At 44.0% G+C, this 15,922-nt stretch overlaps 1 protein-coding gene and 1 non-coding gene across 8 annotated transcripts; both read left to right on the top strand.

Annotated features, from left to right (window-relative positions):
- The first annotated feature begins 80 nt into the window (after positions 1-80).
- PRPF39 (pre-mRNA processing factor 39) lies at positions 81-15,871 on the top strand. Of its 7 annotated transcripts, none has more exons than XM_054826941.1 (14): positions 81-182; positions 3,288-3,651; positions 3,938-4,063; positions 4,704-4,822; positions 5,599-5,766; positions 6,541-6,706; positions 7,237-7,344; positions 9,472-9,636; positions 9,954-10,080; positions 10,174-10,442; positions 11,025-11,209; positions 12,528-12,602; positions 13,273-13,393; positions 15,047-15,871. In XM_054826941.1, the coding sequence occupies exons 2-14, from the start codon at positions 3,322-3,324 to the stop codon at positions 15,095-15,097; spliced, it is 2,010 nt and encodes a 669-aa protein (XP_054682916.1). In that variant the 5' UTR covers positions 81-182; positions 3,288-3,321; the 3' UTR covers positions 15,098-15,871. The 7 variants fall into 7 exon arrangements, with proteins under 7 accessions (XP_054682916.1, XP_054682917.1, XP_054682919.1 ...); XM_054826942.1 differs by lacking the exon at positions 81-182 and adding an exon at positions 1,352-1,437; XM_054826944.1 differs by lacking the exon at positions 81-182 and adding an exon at positions 4,414-4,576 and having other exon boundaries at positions 3,629-3,651; positions 3,938-4,310.
- LOC129207722 (small nucleolar RNA SNORD127) lies at positions 10,518-10,603 on the top strand. The gene has a single exon (XR_008577527.1). It is a non-coding gene; the product is annotated as a small nucleolar RNA SNORD127 (small nucleolar RNA).
- Positions 15,872-15,922: the final 51 nt, after the last annotated feature.

Here is a 15,922-nt window from a genome sequence, read left to right as displayed (position 1 = left end):
CGGAACGCAGCGCGTCGCCACTTGGCGGGAGGGGGGGAGCGGCCCAGGCGCACGCGCGGCGGCGGGGGGGGGGGCGCAGGCGCGCGGCGCAGGCGCGGTGCGGTGTGCGCAGGCGCAGTCCGCTCTTCCTTGGGCCCGGCGGCGGTAGGCGCGCGGCGGGCTGGCGGTCCGCGGCTCCGCAGGTACCGGGTGGGGCTGGGGCCGCCGCGGGGTAGCGCGGCCTGGGGGGTGAGAGGTGGGGGGGGCCCGCGCTGCTCTGCGCCCCGGGAGAGGGGGAGCGCTTCGCCGGGGGAGGGCCGGGCCGGGCAGGGCCTGGCGGGAGGTTGAGGCGGGCGAGGGACTCGGCCGGGCCGGAGCCGCGGCCACGCGGGCGGAGCGGGAGCGCTGTGCGGGGGGGAAGGACGCGCCCGGCCGGGCCCGCCGCCTGCCCTGACGGTCGCCCCGCTGCTTCCTGTAGCCCTTCCCTGGCCGGCGGTTAGCGGGCGCTTGGGCAGATCAGCCCGCCCGCGGATTTCACTTACTGCCACAAATTGCGCTGTTGGGAAGAGCTGCTTTATCTCCGTTTTATGGGCTGTAAGAGCGGCGGAGTCTCTCAGCAAATAACAGGCCAACTCAAAGTCCTTGGGTGCCGTAGGGTTTATTACGCTGTATTTTAGCCACCAGAACGTTGTAGCCCGTGGGCAGAAGGGGCCGGGCCGCCCTGCCCCGGGAGTTTCGGGCAGCTGCTGGCCGGGGCTGTGACACGCAGGGAGGGCTGTGAGGTGAGCGCGGAGCCAGGTCCCTCCCGCCGCCGGCTGTGGGGGTGCCTGGATGCTTTCCATCGGTTCGTCGTTACCAACGCCGGTACTGTACGCAGTAAACGTTCCGTTGAAACAGGCTAAATAATAGATGTTGGCATAAATTGCTTAAAGCTGGTGCATGTAGTTATCTGATATACTTAGTTAGCTTGAGTGATGTAAAAACTCCTGGAATTAAGTTACTCCAGTGTGTGGTTGTCTGTACTTGATGTGTATCGGCTTCATGGCTGCTACCTCCATGGACGGAGGGATGTTGCTCTGGTACCTGACAGGGCTTTGTGGATGGAGGGACGTTGCTCTGGTACCTGACAGGGCTCTGTGGATGGAGGGACGTTGCTCTGGTACCTGACAGGGCCCCTCGCATCACTGTAGCCCTCAGTTCTGTGTTTGGGATATGCTGTGGTTGCCTGGGGCTGTTCTAGAATGCCTTGGGTTGGAAACGAACTGTCAAACAGGCTTTTAGAGTCTGTTTGAGACCTTGTGTGCAGAGGTGATCCAGTACCGTTTCTCCCTCTTTTCTTTTTTCCCTCCCCCTAATCTGAAGGCAGTTAGATTTGGAGGAGTCAGTTTTTAAGCTGGAATACATCTTCTGAATCAGCTGGAGGGGGAAAACATCTGTCAAATGTCAGAATAAGTTTAGGTAAGCATGTTTCAAAACAATTGCATTAGCTTTCTCAAATTTTAGAGCTGTAAACATCCTTTAGACTGTTTTATTTCAAGTGTTGGGGCTGCCTTTTGCATAACCCACTCCTCTTGTGTCTTGAGTTTATAATCTTTACAGAGGTAAGCTCTGAGTGGTAGCAGCTGGTTTTAATGATGCAGATCTCTTCTGTATGTTGCACTGTAAAGGCATAGTGATACTGCTTTGATATTTGATTTCTTAACTTATAAATTACAGTTATTCTTAAAATGAATATTGAAGATGCATCTCCAACGCTCACTAAAAAAGCCGGCTTTTGATGCGGGCTTTCTAGAGTGGCAAGGATGTGGGGAAGAACTGGTTATTAGTGAAATAAACTGCTCATCTTACACAAGCGTCGTCTTTTCCTGTAGAAGAAAAGCAGTATAGTGCTCTGCGTGGGCACATCCTGTTCGTGTAACTTTTCAATGGCATGAACCGTTCATTTTTTATGAACACGTGCCATGTAAATTTACAAAATTCTGAACCCTTTACCCTAAAGGAAAGAAATTGTGTTTATATGATTGCCAGATGTATACAATAGAGAATAGAAAAATTACTTTTAAACCCCAGTTATTAGAAAACTTTCAGAGCAGACTGTGTGGACCTTTTAACACTACACCAAAGTTACTTGGCTTGGTGAACTCCTAGGAAAACGTGAACTGTTCTGTCACATGTTGAAGCTGCTGAAGGTAGTGTATAGATACTTGTCGTTTCTGTCAAGAACTTTTTTCCCCACTATAATATTGATGGCTTCTCGATGTTGAAGTGAAAGCAAGTGGTCTGTTTGTTCTCTTTGCAGGCTGTCTCAGTGGGAAAGAACTCTGGAGATACAGTCGGGTGGGGACTCTCTTTTTTTTTTTTTTTTAAGATGCAAAACTTACTTGCTCTTGTCATCTCTGAGGATAACTGCAGGCGAATAGGAGTGGCAGTTGCTGTAGTGCATTTGAGGATGATGGTTTTGCACTGTTCTTCATCCAAAATAGATTCACAGCTAAGAGCCGTTGTATTCTGCATCGGTATTGTATTACCTAGGATCCGTTGGTCGTTAGGCTGAGCTTGGCTGTAGGCTTCAGGTGGGGAAGGCCGAGATCAGTTGAGGCTGAGCGCTGTTTGCAGAGCAGCGCGCAGCCCGGTTAGGCTGGACTGGCGTTGGTGGAGGAGGTAGGGCTGGGCAGCAGCGTTTGGCAGGAAGATCAAAATGAAGAGTGGGAGGAAGACGGAGTCTGTCCTGAGGGGCAGGAGGAACCCCTGACGTGAGAGTTGTGTGTGGGAGCGAGCGACTGCACGTAAGGGGCTGGCCTGAACGGTTTTTGTGCCTTTGATGTCATTGATATGGACTGAGTCTAGTGCTGATAGTAATTCTTGTCTTTGCAAAGTTATCACTTCGGCCAGTTCAGCTAGGCATTAAGGGCACATTTTAACATATATTTAGCTTGCGGAGAAGTTACTGATTTGTACTAATTGGGAGAATTGAATAAATGTGAACATAATTCTTTATTTGGAATAAATTTCCGCTAGACTCATACAGGAAAACTGTGTAGGTTCACTTTTATACCTCGATAGTGGCTTGTGATAGATTTTTAGAAAAACCACAGCGATTTGTATGTGCAGGTGTTAAAACGTATGACTGCTATTAACATTTTTTAAATTGTGACTAAGGCTCGTGCGTGAAGCAGATCTAATTGACGAAGGTTTGTGGTGAAATACGTGGATGCCTGAAGCACTTGGGAGACTCTTAGCTGATAATTTGTGCCCAAGTTCTACTTGAATCGTCACCACGTGAATACTGAATGTATTTATTTCTGCAGGATCTAGTACTACGAAACAGCAGTAGCCTCAGCTATGGAGAACGCAGATAATGCAGAGGAGGAGAAGCCGACTGTAAGCAACGACAGCACAGACAATGGCGCTGAAACGGCAACGGAAGAACAGCATATGGACTTCAGTACAGAAATCATGAGTGTAACTGAGATGGAACAGTCACCTGATAGTTCCCCTGACTTGAATGAAGAGAACACACAGGAGAGTGAAATTCCAAATATTGAAAGTTTACAGACAACAGATATTGAGGCTTGCTTCCCTCCAGATTTTGACAAGTTCTGGAAAGTAGTAGAGGACAATCCCCAGGATTTCACAGGATGGGTATATCTACTACAGTATGTAGAGCAGGAGGTTAGTACATGCCCCCTTATTCTGTAGCCTTCCAGAAATGAACAAATAAAACCAAAGCAAGTCATGGATATTCCAGTGACAAGTCCAGAACTGTACATCAGGGTTTCATAGATACTGTTTTAAGGCAGTTGCCCTCACCAGTGTCTTCAGCAGAAATCAGAAAATAAAAACGATCATTTTTAAGACAATGTTAAAACAAGAATTGTTTTTAAAATTATGTTAAGTTTGGTTTTTGGGATTTTCTTTAAGGAAAGGATTCATTGCTTTCATTGTGTATTTCTTGCAGAACCACTTACCAGCTGCCAGGAAAGCATTTGACAGGTTTTTCACGCATTATCCATATTGCTATGGGTATTGGAAAAAGTACGCAGACCTCGAAAAGCGGCACGACAACGTTAAACAGTCTGATGAGGTATGTAGGTAGCTGGACCCAGCTGTTGCCATCGGTCCTGTTGGCCAAATAATGACTCACCTACTGCAAGTCATTTGGCTGCCAGTACCTGCCATGTATGGTCAGGTTTGTAGGGATTTTGTTTGCACTTGTCACCTCTGTGGCATTTGTAGCTAATGTTTTTTCTCTTTGTTGGCAGGTGCGTTAAACCTCTACAGTTTGTCAAGCTTTGCAGTGCAAGCCTCTGTATTACACTGCAGCTTAACAAGTAGGGCAGGGCTTTTCTGTCACTTACATTTATTACTCATTTTCAAAACAATATAGTTGGTTTGCTGGTCACAATTGCTACATCTTATTGCATTTTTGGTCAGACGCTGTCAATGATGCTCTAATGGGTCTGTGCCCTATGGTCTGTACCCCAAAGCCTGCCCACACAACCTGGTCAGAATGCAGGGACCGCTGCGCTTTGAAGATCAAGACTCTGCACGTGGAGATCAGAACATTGCCATGTTCTATCCAACCTCCACCCAAATGGTAATGGTAGATTATTTAAACAAAATTCCAGTAATTAGTATTTCTAAGGTTCACCGGATAACACAGTGTTGCCTCTCTATTAGGACGCCGTTAAGTATTTGAAGTACAGTTCCCGTTCTCTTCATAGGTTTATCGCAGAGGGCTTCAGGCAATTCCTCTTAGTGTTGATCTCTGGATACACTATATCAACTTCTTAAAGGAGACCCTGGACCCTACTGATCCTGAAACTAACAGTACAATTCGAGGGTAAGTTGGAAGCAGCTCGCTGATACGAGAAGCCCGTACGTGCAGTTACGTGGCAGCATAATCACATGAATACGTTAGGCTAAGGGCCAAGCTAATATCAGCCTGCAGTTATTGTAAGGACTTTTAAGAGATGGTGGAGCCAAATTCCATAGGAAGGGGTAGGGAATACAATGTGGCGCAAGGGTCAAAAGCTGTGACTCAAGAGCTTCAGACTAGACTCTAGGAAACGCTTCGTGCAGCACTGGAACAGGTTCCCTGTAGGATTTCTGGAATTTAGTTCCCTGGGTATGGCTAGAATGTGTTTTACCTCATCTGTTGCTGGCAGCGGTCCTGGTTAGAGTGAGACATTGGACTAAAGTTTGACCCAGAATGTTAATTGAACTTAAACTGAAGCAGCTTCTAGCTGCGTGATGTATAGCTTTTGTGTGTTAAACTGCTGAAGTAATGTGTTTAGAATGTTGACAAGATACAAGTGGTAAAGATTTTCTATTTTCTTAGTACCTTGCCTTCCTGCAAGTGTTTTTTTCTGTTGCCTTTATTTGTTCTGTTGAGGTATTGCTGGAGGGGAAAAAAGGGTGAGTGTGAACTTTCTGAAATTCTAGAGATACTGCTACAGATATCTTAAAAATACTTTGAAGAATTTACATAATGAATATAAGTGTGGTTGCAAGTAAATTAAGACGCTTGTAATCTTTAAATAAATAAGAGCCAGAACTTTCATTCCTTGTTCTTTCACCACATCCAGAAACAGCTGTGAAATGATTCCATTTTTTCAGAGCCTATGAACATGCAGTCTTAGCTGCTGGGACAGATTTCCGTTCTGACAGACTATGGGAAATGTATATAAACTGGGAAAACGAACAGGGAAACCTAAGGGAAGTCACATCCATATATGACCGCATCCTTGGAATTCCAACACAGCTCTACAGTCATCATTTCCAGAGGTAAAGAGAAAACAAGGATTTAGTTAATGCTTTGAGTTTCTTATGCACACACTAACCTACGGCTGTAAATGTGAAGATGTTCACTGGGAACAAGAGCTTGAAATAGTTTTATATACTTATTTATGTACTCATAAGGTTTGACTGATTGTTTTAAAGTACTGATACACATTTTAGGAGTTTGGTTTTAGATAAATACACAAATTTTGTTGTGCAATAAAGGAACGCCTTGAAATTGTGAGGAAGAAGAGATGATGTCTTTGAAACATCAGAGTGAGCAGCTTTGAACTTTCAGTTCCTCGTGCAGCGCTCACGTGTGGTGAAACACTAATTGAGTAAAGAGAAATACTTGGTTAAAGCTTTAGACAGTAGAATTCTGAATTAATATGGAGAGGTTAAGAGGGCACCAGAAACCTCAGTTAAATTATGCACCAGTCTTCCTCATAATTTATGCAGATCTTTTGGCTTTGGAAATGAAGTATCTTCCTCCAGAACTGATCTTGTCCTTTGCCATCAGTTTTACATGGCAGGTGGTCTGTCTTCGCCACTGAAGCTTATCACCCTTTCGTTTCTCTTTGAAATGTGAAGCTTTTGAAGTCTGACAGACAGCAGAAGTTTCATTTTGTCTGTATGTTGTCAGAAGTTGTGTTCTCAGTGTTGCTCTAGATCGATAAAGTACTGCAGAACCCCGCTAGGATTTATTACTGTGCTCTGGTTGTGCAGAGTATCGCAGCATAAACCATCAAATTTGTCTTGGCTTGTTTTAACTGTTCTTAGGTTCAAAGAACACATACAGAACAACTTGCCTCGTGACCTTCTGACTACCGAGCAGTTTGTTCAGCTCCGCAGAGAACTAGCATCTGTGAATGGCCACAGCGGGGAGGATGCGCAGCCTGGAGACGACCTGCCCTCGGGTACTGAAGACATAACCGACCCTGCCAAGGTACATACGCAGTGGGTGTTCGCTGGTGTTTCTTGCCTTACTCTGTGGCTGAAAGACGAGTTTATTTGCAGACAATCTAGTGTGTCTGTAGCTGAGGCGTTCCCGTAGTTCTGCATGTCATTGCTCGTTGGCCCATGTGATAACCGCCTTTGTCTATGGGACATACCTTTCCAGTGTTTTCATAGGTATTAAAGAACTGGAGTTAAAAACCAAAAGAAGTGACGTACAAAAGTTTAGGAATTAATATTAATTATTCCAGTTAACAGATTAGGGACTGTGGTCTAAGAAAGTGCTTCATCAGCAATGGTCTTATGCTAAAGAGCAAGACTTCAGGTAGAAACCCCAGTTGGGTTGTACCGAGGGCCAAGGCACTGTCAGGGCAGCATCCTATCCCTTCCCCCAGCTCTTCAGGGTAACGTTTAATGCATCTCTGATGCTTTTAATTTATGCGTATTACTGTCATCATAAAACACATTTACAAAGGTGATGTGGTGTCTGCCTGTGTTACATGTTTAAAAATTGTGTTTTAGCTAATCACTGAGATAGAAAACATGAGGCACAGAATCATTGAGATTCATCAAGAAATGTTTAACCACAATGAACATGAAGTCAGTAAGAGGTGGACGTTTGAAGAAGCGGTAAGTTTGTTTTTTCTGTGTAAGGCAGCATGGGCAAGGGTTTGAATGTAAGACTGGGAGTGGGGAATTTTGAGTAACAGGCCTTTCAATTTAAACTGTTGTGGGGCTTTGAGCAAAGGTCAAGTTTCACTTCTCTGCCATTTTTCATGTGAAAAGACAACTTGTGTGGTCAACTCTGCCATCTGACGATGTAAAAATCTTTAAGTGGTATTTGGAGGGAGGCAAGATGGTGTATTGTTAAATAAGCAGTCTTTAAATATACACACGTGAAAGGCTAACTTAGCACTGCCTTATGCTGTGGGGCATTGCAAAATAATGAGGGAGTGAAGGTAATTCAGATTGAAAAGGTAAGCCTGGCCTAAAAGGAGAATGAAATGTGTATGGTTTTATATTTTAACATTACACTTTTAAATCTGAAATCTGTTAACTTTTGTTTTCCAAAAGTAGCCATCATCACATGCAACCCCTGTGTGTAACGTATTAGAAGTAATTAATCAAACTAATCATTTGATCACTGCAAATACAGAACTTTTTCTGTGTAGAATTAAGTTTGATTACTTTTGAAAAAACAACCAGAGTTTATAATTCTCAGTCTTTATTTTTTTTTCTTCCTGACAAATACCATATTGCATAACATGGTTCTTATTTTAAATTTACTTTCTTTTTTAAAAAGTACATTGAAAATCTGTCCCAGCTGTTTAATACAGAGACTCCTTAATGAGTTACGTGACATCAGAACTGTTGCTAATTGCATACCTTACATGCCAAAGGAACCCAAAAACATAGTACGTAGCCAGTCCTAGTGCTGAGAACGTAGTCTAACGCGGGTGGGTCACCCTTCTGGTTCCCAGCAGCCTGAAGCGCTGTGACCAGCCCTGCGTGCCGCAGGGTCGCTCCTGTGCCAATTAGCCTGTCATAGAAGGAAAGAGAGCTGCAAAGCACGTCCCTAGAGCGAGGCTCAATCTGCTGCTGTGGAAGATGGCTATGTGAGCATAGGCAGTCTTGGCTCAGGAAGCCTTAAGCTTCAAATGATTGAAACTTGGGAGAACGCTAAAGCTGTGGACACGCTGCAGAAAGCATGTAAGAAACAGGGTGTCCTCGCTTGCTCCTGGCCAGGATCAATACTTTTTCGATCAAGAGAGTATGCCTGCTCTGTAGATACCAATGTGCTGGATCTATGAGGAGTTAGAAATATAAAGTTAAACGCATCTTTATGACAGGCAGAAATGAGGTAGATGGGCAACAGATGTCATGAAAGTGACGGAGACTGCTTAGACCTATTTGACTTTATTTTAGCAGGAGCAATGTACCTGTGAATTTGCCAAAATAGAAAAAGAGTGTATTGGGTGCCATAGTGGATTGAGGAGCACGAAGGGGGGATTGGCTTTCAATTTCAGGTGCCCTTGAAGAATTGAATGTTACTCCTTAATTATTCTAACTTCTTTATCCATTTGTATGGATGTCTCTGAGATGGAATTGCAGTACAGGAGAGATAATCGGGTAAAATTTAAAGATTTAGAAAAAAAAGGCAAAAAATCTCTGGAAGGATGCTTTGCTACATTTAGTTCAAAGCCATGCTTAAATTTTCTGTGCTGAACTCTGTCCCACCCAGCTCCTCTTGTAGTCACCAGGGAAAATGCAATCTGGCTAGCTCTTAGAATCATCAACTTAATGTAATTATTTAATACAAAGTTCAATTCAATGCTCTGCCTTTCCTTGTCATGATTCTCAACCAAATTTTGAATTTAACTTGTAGGATATGTGCTAGGTCAACAGTAAGTACTTCAGTTGGCTGTATGCATGTATGCATACGGACAGCGTTCGTTGTTGTTCATAGTGTCATTGCTACGTTGTGACCGCAGGTTTGCAAGGGAGTGACTGCATTAAGTTCTTTCTCAGCTGCTGTGAGCACTGGCCGTGGAAAAGCTTTCTAGAAAGACAGGTTACTAGCCCAGAACGTGATTGTCAGCAGCATCTCTTGATCAGTGCTGGGATAACCCCAGCAGGCTCGTTTGGGTAGATAATGCCGTGTCATTCCAAAGTCCTCTGTATTTAAATGGCATTACTTGACCGGTGCGTGGCTGTTTGGCAGTATTCTTACGAGCTGCCGTACTGTGACTCTTGCAGATAAAGAGGCCTTACTTTCACGTAAAACCTCTGGAGAAAATTCAGCTGAAAAACTGGAAAGAGTACTTAGAATTTGAGATAGAAAATGGCACTCATGAACGAGTTGTGGTCCTCTTTGAAAGATGCGTTATTTCATGTGCCCTCTATGAGGACTTCTGGATTAAGGTAAGGGAAGTGGTTTACCACCTACCTCCTGCTGATTGCATACATTGATCTAGTGACTAACCTTTTGTACTCTTGTGGAATGTTGTTCATATATAACTATATCTGTTGCATTAGGAGATGGTCTGCTTGCAACCAGATTTGACTGCTGCATATGCCAACTTCGTTGCCTCTCTACGTCCTTCCTTACAGAAACTAGTCTAGTGGTTCAATAAAGGTGCTGAATGGGTTTAAACAAAAGAATTTTATCGTTCTGTCATGTTTTTAAAAACAAATACAAGCTTTAAATTTTTCAATCTCTGCTCTGTTTTCAACTATAGTATGCCAAATACATGGAGAATCATAGTATTGAAGGAGTGAGGCATGTCTACAGCAGGGCTTGCACAATACATCTCCCTAAGAAACCAATGGTTCACATGCTGTGGGCTGCCTTTGAGGAGCAGCAGGGTAAGAGCAACGCTGGTTTTTCTTGGGAGGGATTCTGGTTTTAAGAGGCTATTGGATGTCTCATATCTTAAAGCATCTTCACCGGTGTTTTAGGCAACATCGATGAAGCAAGAAGAATCTTGAAAACCTTTGAAGAGTGTATTCTAGGGCTAGCAATGATTCGCTTGCGAAGAGTAAGCTTAGAACGCAGACATGGAAATATGGAAGAAGCTGAACACCTGCTTGAAGATGCTGTTAGGAATGCCAAATCAATTAGTGAATCGTCGTTTTATGCCATCAAATTAGCTCGACACCTCTTCAAAGTACAGAAAAATCTTCCAAAGGCAAGAAAAGTGCTGTCAGAAGCCATAGAAATTGACAAAGTATGTGTTCCCTCTTTGCTGTATTAAAAAACAAATAAAATCCCCGTATTTTTCTGAACCGTTCTTTTTAAAGCATGGCAACAATGATGACAGGAACTGTAACTGTATGTAATGTGTTGTTACTGCGTGGAGACACCAGTCCCTCTAAACTGATGTTGCCGTACTTGCAGCTTGCAAATCTGGAAGTTTGCAAACTTTTTTCATCAGAAGCACAATGTGCTTCATACCTTCATTTTTCCTTTTTAGAATCTTAAATATTATAGGCGTGTTCACATCTCGAGGCGAACAAAACTGATCGTGCAGGCAGTACTCGTAGGTCGTTTGTATGACCATGCTCCGAATACCGTTAGCTCACTGTTAGTACAGTTTTTGCACCTGTCTGTGTAGTGTTGGATCACTTCTGTCTATCTGTGAAACAAACCAGGTCAAAGATGACCAGTATAAAGAGACGATCTCTTTATTGACTGTTCTAGCGTATGTTTGTGATGTAAACATTCTGGTATGCATGTGGTAGACATACATTCAGTGTTAAGTACCTGATAACCTGACAGATGTACAACTTCTAATACATCTTTTGCACAGGAAAATACGAAACTGTATCTCAACTTACTTGAAATGGAGTACAGTGGCGATCTCAAGCAAAATGAAGAAAACATCTTGAGCTGTTTTGATAAAGCTGTCAATGGCGCGTTGTCTATAAAAATGAGGATTACGTTTTCTCAGCGAAAAGTGGAATTTCTTGAAGATTTTGGTTCTGATGTAAACAAGTAAGATGTAATCTGTGCAGTGGCCAAATTAGGGGCACCAAAAGAGTGCTGGTAGAAGTAGTAGGGAAGGGGTAGGGTTAGTGGCATCCATTAAATCGGGTTTTGTGCTGTCAGCTCTTTGTTGAGGGATAGCTGCTTTTCTAACCACAATGCCTATTTTTCACAGGAATATCTTTTCAGAAAATTACCCCTTTTTTCCTGAAATACCTAATGCCTTACAGAGCAAAACTGTGCTGCCCGTGGCTGCTTCCTGTAGTTTTCTCTTGCTACGTTTTATAAAGGGAACGAGAAGTGTTTCCTGACACAGCTATAATTTGGTACTCCGTACCCTGTGAGCTGCTGCTGGAGGTTTCCAAAACTGCACTGATTTGATTTTTCTATGTTTAGGAGTGGTAACAATGCTGTACGCTTAGGTGGGAGGATCAGATAATAGAAGCACAACTTTTCAATTAAATACTAGATTTACTTTTCCCCTCGTAATTCTGTTGTAAAACAAGCTCTTATTTTTATTTACATTTTGCAGCTAACTAACTAACTCGTGATTAGCCCTTCCAAGTTATCTGCTTTGTGTGTTTTTAACATCCTTAATTTCTGCCGGCTCTGACCATTCTAACTTGCATGGCAGCTGGCATGGCAAGTTTGGGATCCAGATAGATCAAACAAAATGAAGGTTTCAGTTCCCAAATAAAACTAGAGCACAGAATAGGTACAAGAAACTGTTTTCACCAAGAGCAATACTGACAAGAAGAAGTTTTCTTGTGATACCTTGTAAACTGTGGTATGCAGCAAATTAAATTATATTAGCTGTTCGTGGGAGTTTTGGCTAGGACTCTTTTGTGCTGCATTAGATACTTGTTCTTCTCATGTTGTTTGGGAAGAGGCCATAGGTGCTACTTTGGCATTGTTGGAAGTGAGCATTATACAAAATTACAGTGTTTAAAGAAATGTTGATTCCTAAGTATCAGTGCTGCTGTGGATGGCATCGAGGCCCAGCTGAGGGAATGCAATCACAAATAAGTTTTAGAAAACTTCTTTATAAAGGAACTTCATAAAAGAACTGCATGAAGTGTGATAGAAGTTGAGAATGTCTGAGCTAACAGAAAATTCTTCACTATGCATTGTGGAATCCAATCAAGTGTTTTGGCTTTCCCATCTTCATGGTGGATCACTGATAAAAATGTGATTCTGATGGAGTTTGGTTTAGAATGTTTTTCTATTTTTACAGTTGGAAGTAAACATTTTAAAATGGCTGCTCAGGTGTTTAAAATGTTTACATGAAAGTGGTGAGCAGAGCTTTATTTCTTTTTGTCTCCTTCAGGCTTCTGGATGCCTATGATGAACATCAAGCCCTTCTAAAGGAGCAGGATTCTTTAAAAAGGAGAGCAGAGAATGGGTAGGAAGTCTGTTCACCCGGGGGAATAAACTAACTTGATGGATGATGCAGTAGGGGATGGCTGGAACACATGCTACACTGAACTACAGCTGATACGCAGCACTTGAGAAATGCTTTAAAAAGAGTTCAGAGAACAATCTCAGAGACTGTGGGTTTTCTTTAATCTATGAATATATGGCAGGGGGTTGGAACTAGATGATCTTCAAGGTCCCTTTCCACCCAAATCATTCTATGATTCTATATGTACACATGCATTTTTCAACTTTAAACCTACTGCTTGCAAGAACAAAATCACTGGTTTTTAATCACTTAAAGTATAAAATAAATAGGGCTATACTTTGCCTAAAATGTTTGGAAACAGATTTATTGGAAAATAACTTTGAATTATGTATCACAGAAAAATGAAACAGTACCGGTAAAAATAACTCTGTCTCTAAGCAGAAACATGCTTTTGCTGTCTCAGTTTGAGCACCAGAACAATTTAAAAACCAGACCGTTGTTCTGAAGCACAACATACTACTGTCTCTCAACCAAATTTGGTTACCCTGTTTGGACAGGTCACCGAGTTTGAAAATATGACTTACCTTTATCCATTATAACATCTCTCACACGAAGACCTGCTCAGAATTGAATCCAAGCTGCCACTTACCAGCAAATATTAACTTCACAGATCAGAGGAGCCAGATGAAAAGAAAATGCTCACAGATGACCCATCTCTGGCATCAGCGCAGATGATGGATGGCGACATGCAAGTCAATCAGGCAGCATATAACTACAACGCCTGGTACCAGGTAGGTGTATGCGCGGTGACTTAGTTTAACACATGCAGCTGGAACGTTTGCACGTTCTGGTTTTCCCAGTGCCTTTTCTCTGTCCATAGCCTAGTGTCAGCTGGCGAGGAAAGCTTGGAGTAAAGATTTAGCTCCTGGTTCTGTTGATTCCTCTTTGGCCTGTTATGCAAGCGTAAAATATTTCTCTCTAGTGCAGAGCCAGGCTAGCAGTTTGGTGGCTAGCTCTTCATGGGTAGGGAAGTGTAACAGCAGTTGAGGACATTGGCTAAGGGCAGTACACCTGTGCTGAAGTGTTTTGCCCAGGGAAGTTGCCTTGGGATGTCAATTTTCAGGGCGGTTCCGTAGTTACTTTCTCCAACTAGTTCCTGTAATGTCGGTACGGGTTCTACTGCACTGGTGCATAGTGGGTGCAAAACCAGCCTGTGCAATAGCTTGTCTCTTGGGGCCATTCTTGTGTGGCATTTCGTTTTGTCCCTTAAAGAGTGAGTCAGTAATGCCGCACCTTGGTTTCCTCTTGCTTGTGGCAGCACCAGCCTCCAGCACGTGCTCAGCTTGCTTCTAGACGGATAGTCCATTTTTGGGTTCTGACTTGTCCAAGGGGCAGAGCTTCAAAACCTGCCTTCCTGTGTGTGACTTGTCCTGGTCAGGGTGGGTACTGCTGGTGCCCCCTCAGCTGGGATGAGAGTTAGGTGCTGCAGGCTTGGAATGCTTATTCCTCTGAGCTGTAGAGGGTCCCACTGAAACGTTTGCTGAAGGAATTTAATGACCACTGCTGTTTAGACGGCAAGGAGCCTACCAAGCCCGTGAGAACAGTGTTTGCGGATGGGACACAAACCGGCCTGTGTAACTGGTTTAGAGTTGTCCGCATCAAGGTCAAGTGTTCTTTCCAAGATCAGGTGGTGAAAGGTGTCTCGCCCAGCACAGGGAAACTCCGCTCGGCACCAGGCCAGGAAAAACGCCCCAAGTTTTCAGACGCAGAACTGTGGGAATAGCAGACTTAGCGTTGATGAAGATCTCAGTCCTGTGGTTCACACAGTAACTCCATCACTGTGTGTCTTCTGTGTGTTTCACAATCTGCTTGAGAAAGCAGACAGAAACACTTTCTGAGGGAAAGGAGACACTTGGTCCTGCTGCCCCAGGAACATCATGCTGCTGCATGCCTGCTTTGGCGCAGCGGGGACGGTGGGGTACAGCTGGCTGCAGCAGGACCCGGGAGTGGTCCTGGTGATGGTCTGTGAGCTGCAAACGGACGGGTTCATGGGAGGGGTGTTGGGGCACTTGAGCTGCCTGCCCTGTGCTGTGCTCCAGCAGCGCACACAGAGCTGGAACACAGACAATTCACGCTTCTGTCACCTTCTGCTCCCTCCCTTTTTCTTTCCTTTTATGAGATTCTGTTGAGAGGGAGGTGGCGGGGAGCCATAGAGCAGGTACCAAAGGGGGGCTGGGAGCAAGAGTGAACCTGAGCTGCCCTGCAGCGGGAGATGTCCCACACACGTCGTCACTGAGTGACCGAAGCCAGCGCAGGCAGCAGTTACAATTACAGAGGGGGAAACTTGCCTGCGCCTTCCTGCAATGCCAGCTGGCTACTAGCAGGTGTTCGTGGAGCACGGGCAGTCTGACTTAACGTTACCGTGTTTGCTTTTTTCCCCCTAGTACAATTACCAGAACGCTTGGAATTATGGACAGTATTATCATCCAACTTGATCCGAAGAGTGAGTGAAGTTCACTGTGCTGCAGTTTCAACAAAGATGGAATAAAAAAAAAGTATATTTTTCTAAATGAGGGATGTGAAAGAACTGTTGTAATACCTGCTTTTTTGGTCTTTTGCATGTGAAATGAGCTGATGTTCACAGGGTATGTGTGAAGCAAGATTTGTGTGCTGGTAACTGATAAATGGTATCTCTGTACAATTCTAGTTTACCATAAATGCATTTTTTTTAATCCCCCGCACTAACTTATGGAGATATCTGAAGAATTTTTTTCAGTCTCACAGTTCCATAGACTTAATTAGCAAATCTGCAGGTTTTGTGTTTATCGTTTTTTCCCAAGGCTGCTCTGCTGCCCAGCGTTGGCCACCGTGGCGGCTGCAGGCACTGAGCAGGCCGGACGCTGCCCGTTCAGGAGCCGGGCTCTGCCACTCTGCTCTCCAGCCAGAGCCTCCCGCCCTGCCTCTCTCACGAGATCCCTTTGCTGCCCCAGCCAGCACTCCTCAGACTGCTTCCTTTATGTTGCTACGATGGAAACTCTTCAGATGACGAGGGCAGCCTTTGGGAGCTGCACTATGTATTTTCTATTCCATGTGGGGGTCAAAAATTAAAATGCAGTGCAAAATGATGTTGCATTCTTTTTTAAAAAGCACAAACTGTGTGTGGGATGATTTTTGTATTTAGAGTTTTTCATGTACACAGTGTGAGCAAACTTTTTTCATTTTGATCAAAGTGATCATTCTCATTTTTGTAATAAAAGCAAGGAATTCAGTAGTCCTCTGAGCTTTCTTGGATTTCCTCATTCAAGCCAGGAGTAAGAACG

Source organism: Grus americana, chromosome 5 (assembly GCF_028858705.1).
Source record: "Grus americana isolate bGruAme1 chromosome 5, bGruAme1.mat, whole genome shotgun sequence".
Lineage (NCBI taxonomy): Eukaryota > Metazoa > Chordata > Aves > Gruiformes > Gruidae > Grus > Grus americana.
The sequence above is the reverse complement of the archived record's forward strand: the minus strand, read 5'-3'. Positions and strand labels throughout refer to the sequence as shown.

Bases quoted from the DNA above. Each gene is read 5' to 3' on its own strand.
- PRPF39 (XM_054826941.1), top strand. From the start codon at position 3,322: ATGGAGAACGCAGATAATGCAGAGGAGGAGAAGCCGACTGTAAGCAAC. The intron at 4,064-4,703 runs GTATGTAGGTAG...TTCTCTTCATAG, and splicing joins ACGTTAAACAGTCTGATGAG to GTTTATCGCAGAGGGCTTCA. The intron at 13,394-15,046 runs GTAGGTGTATGC...TTTTCCCCCTAG, and splicing joins ACTACAACGCCTGGTACCAG to TACAATTACCAGAACGCTTG.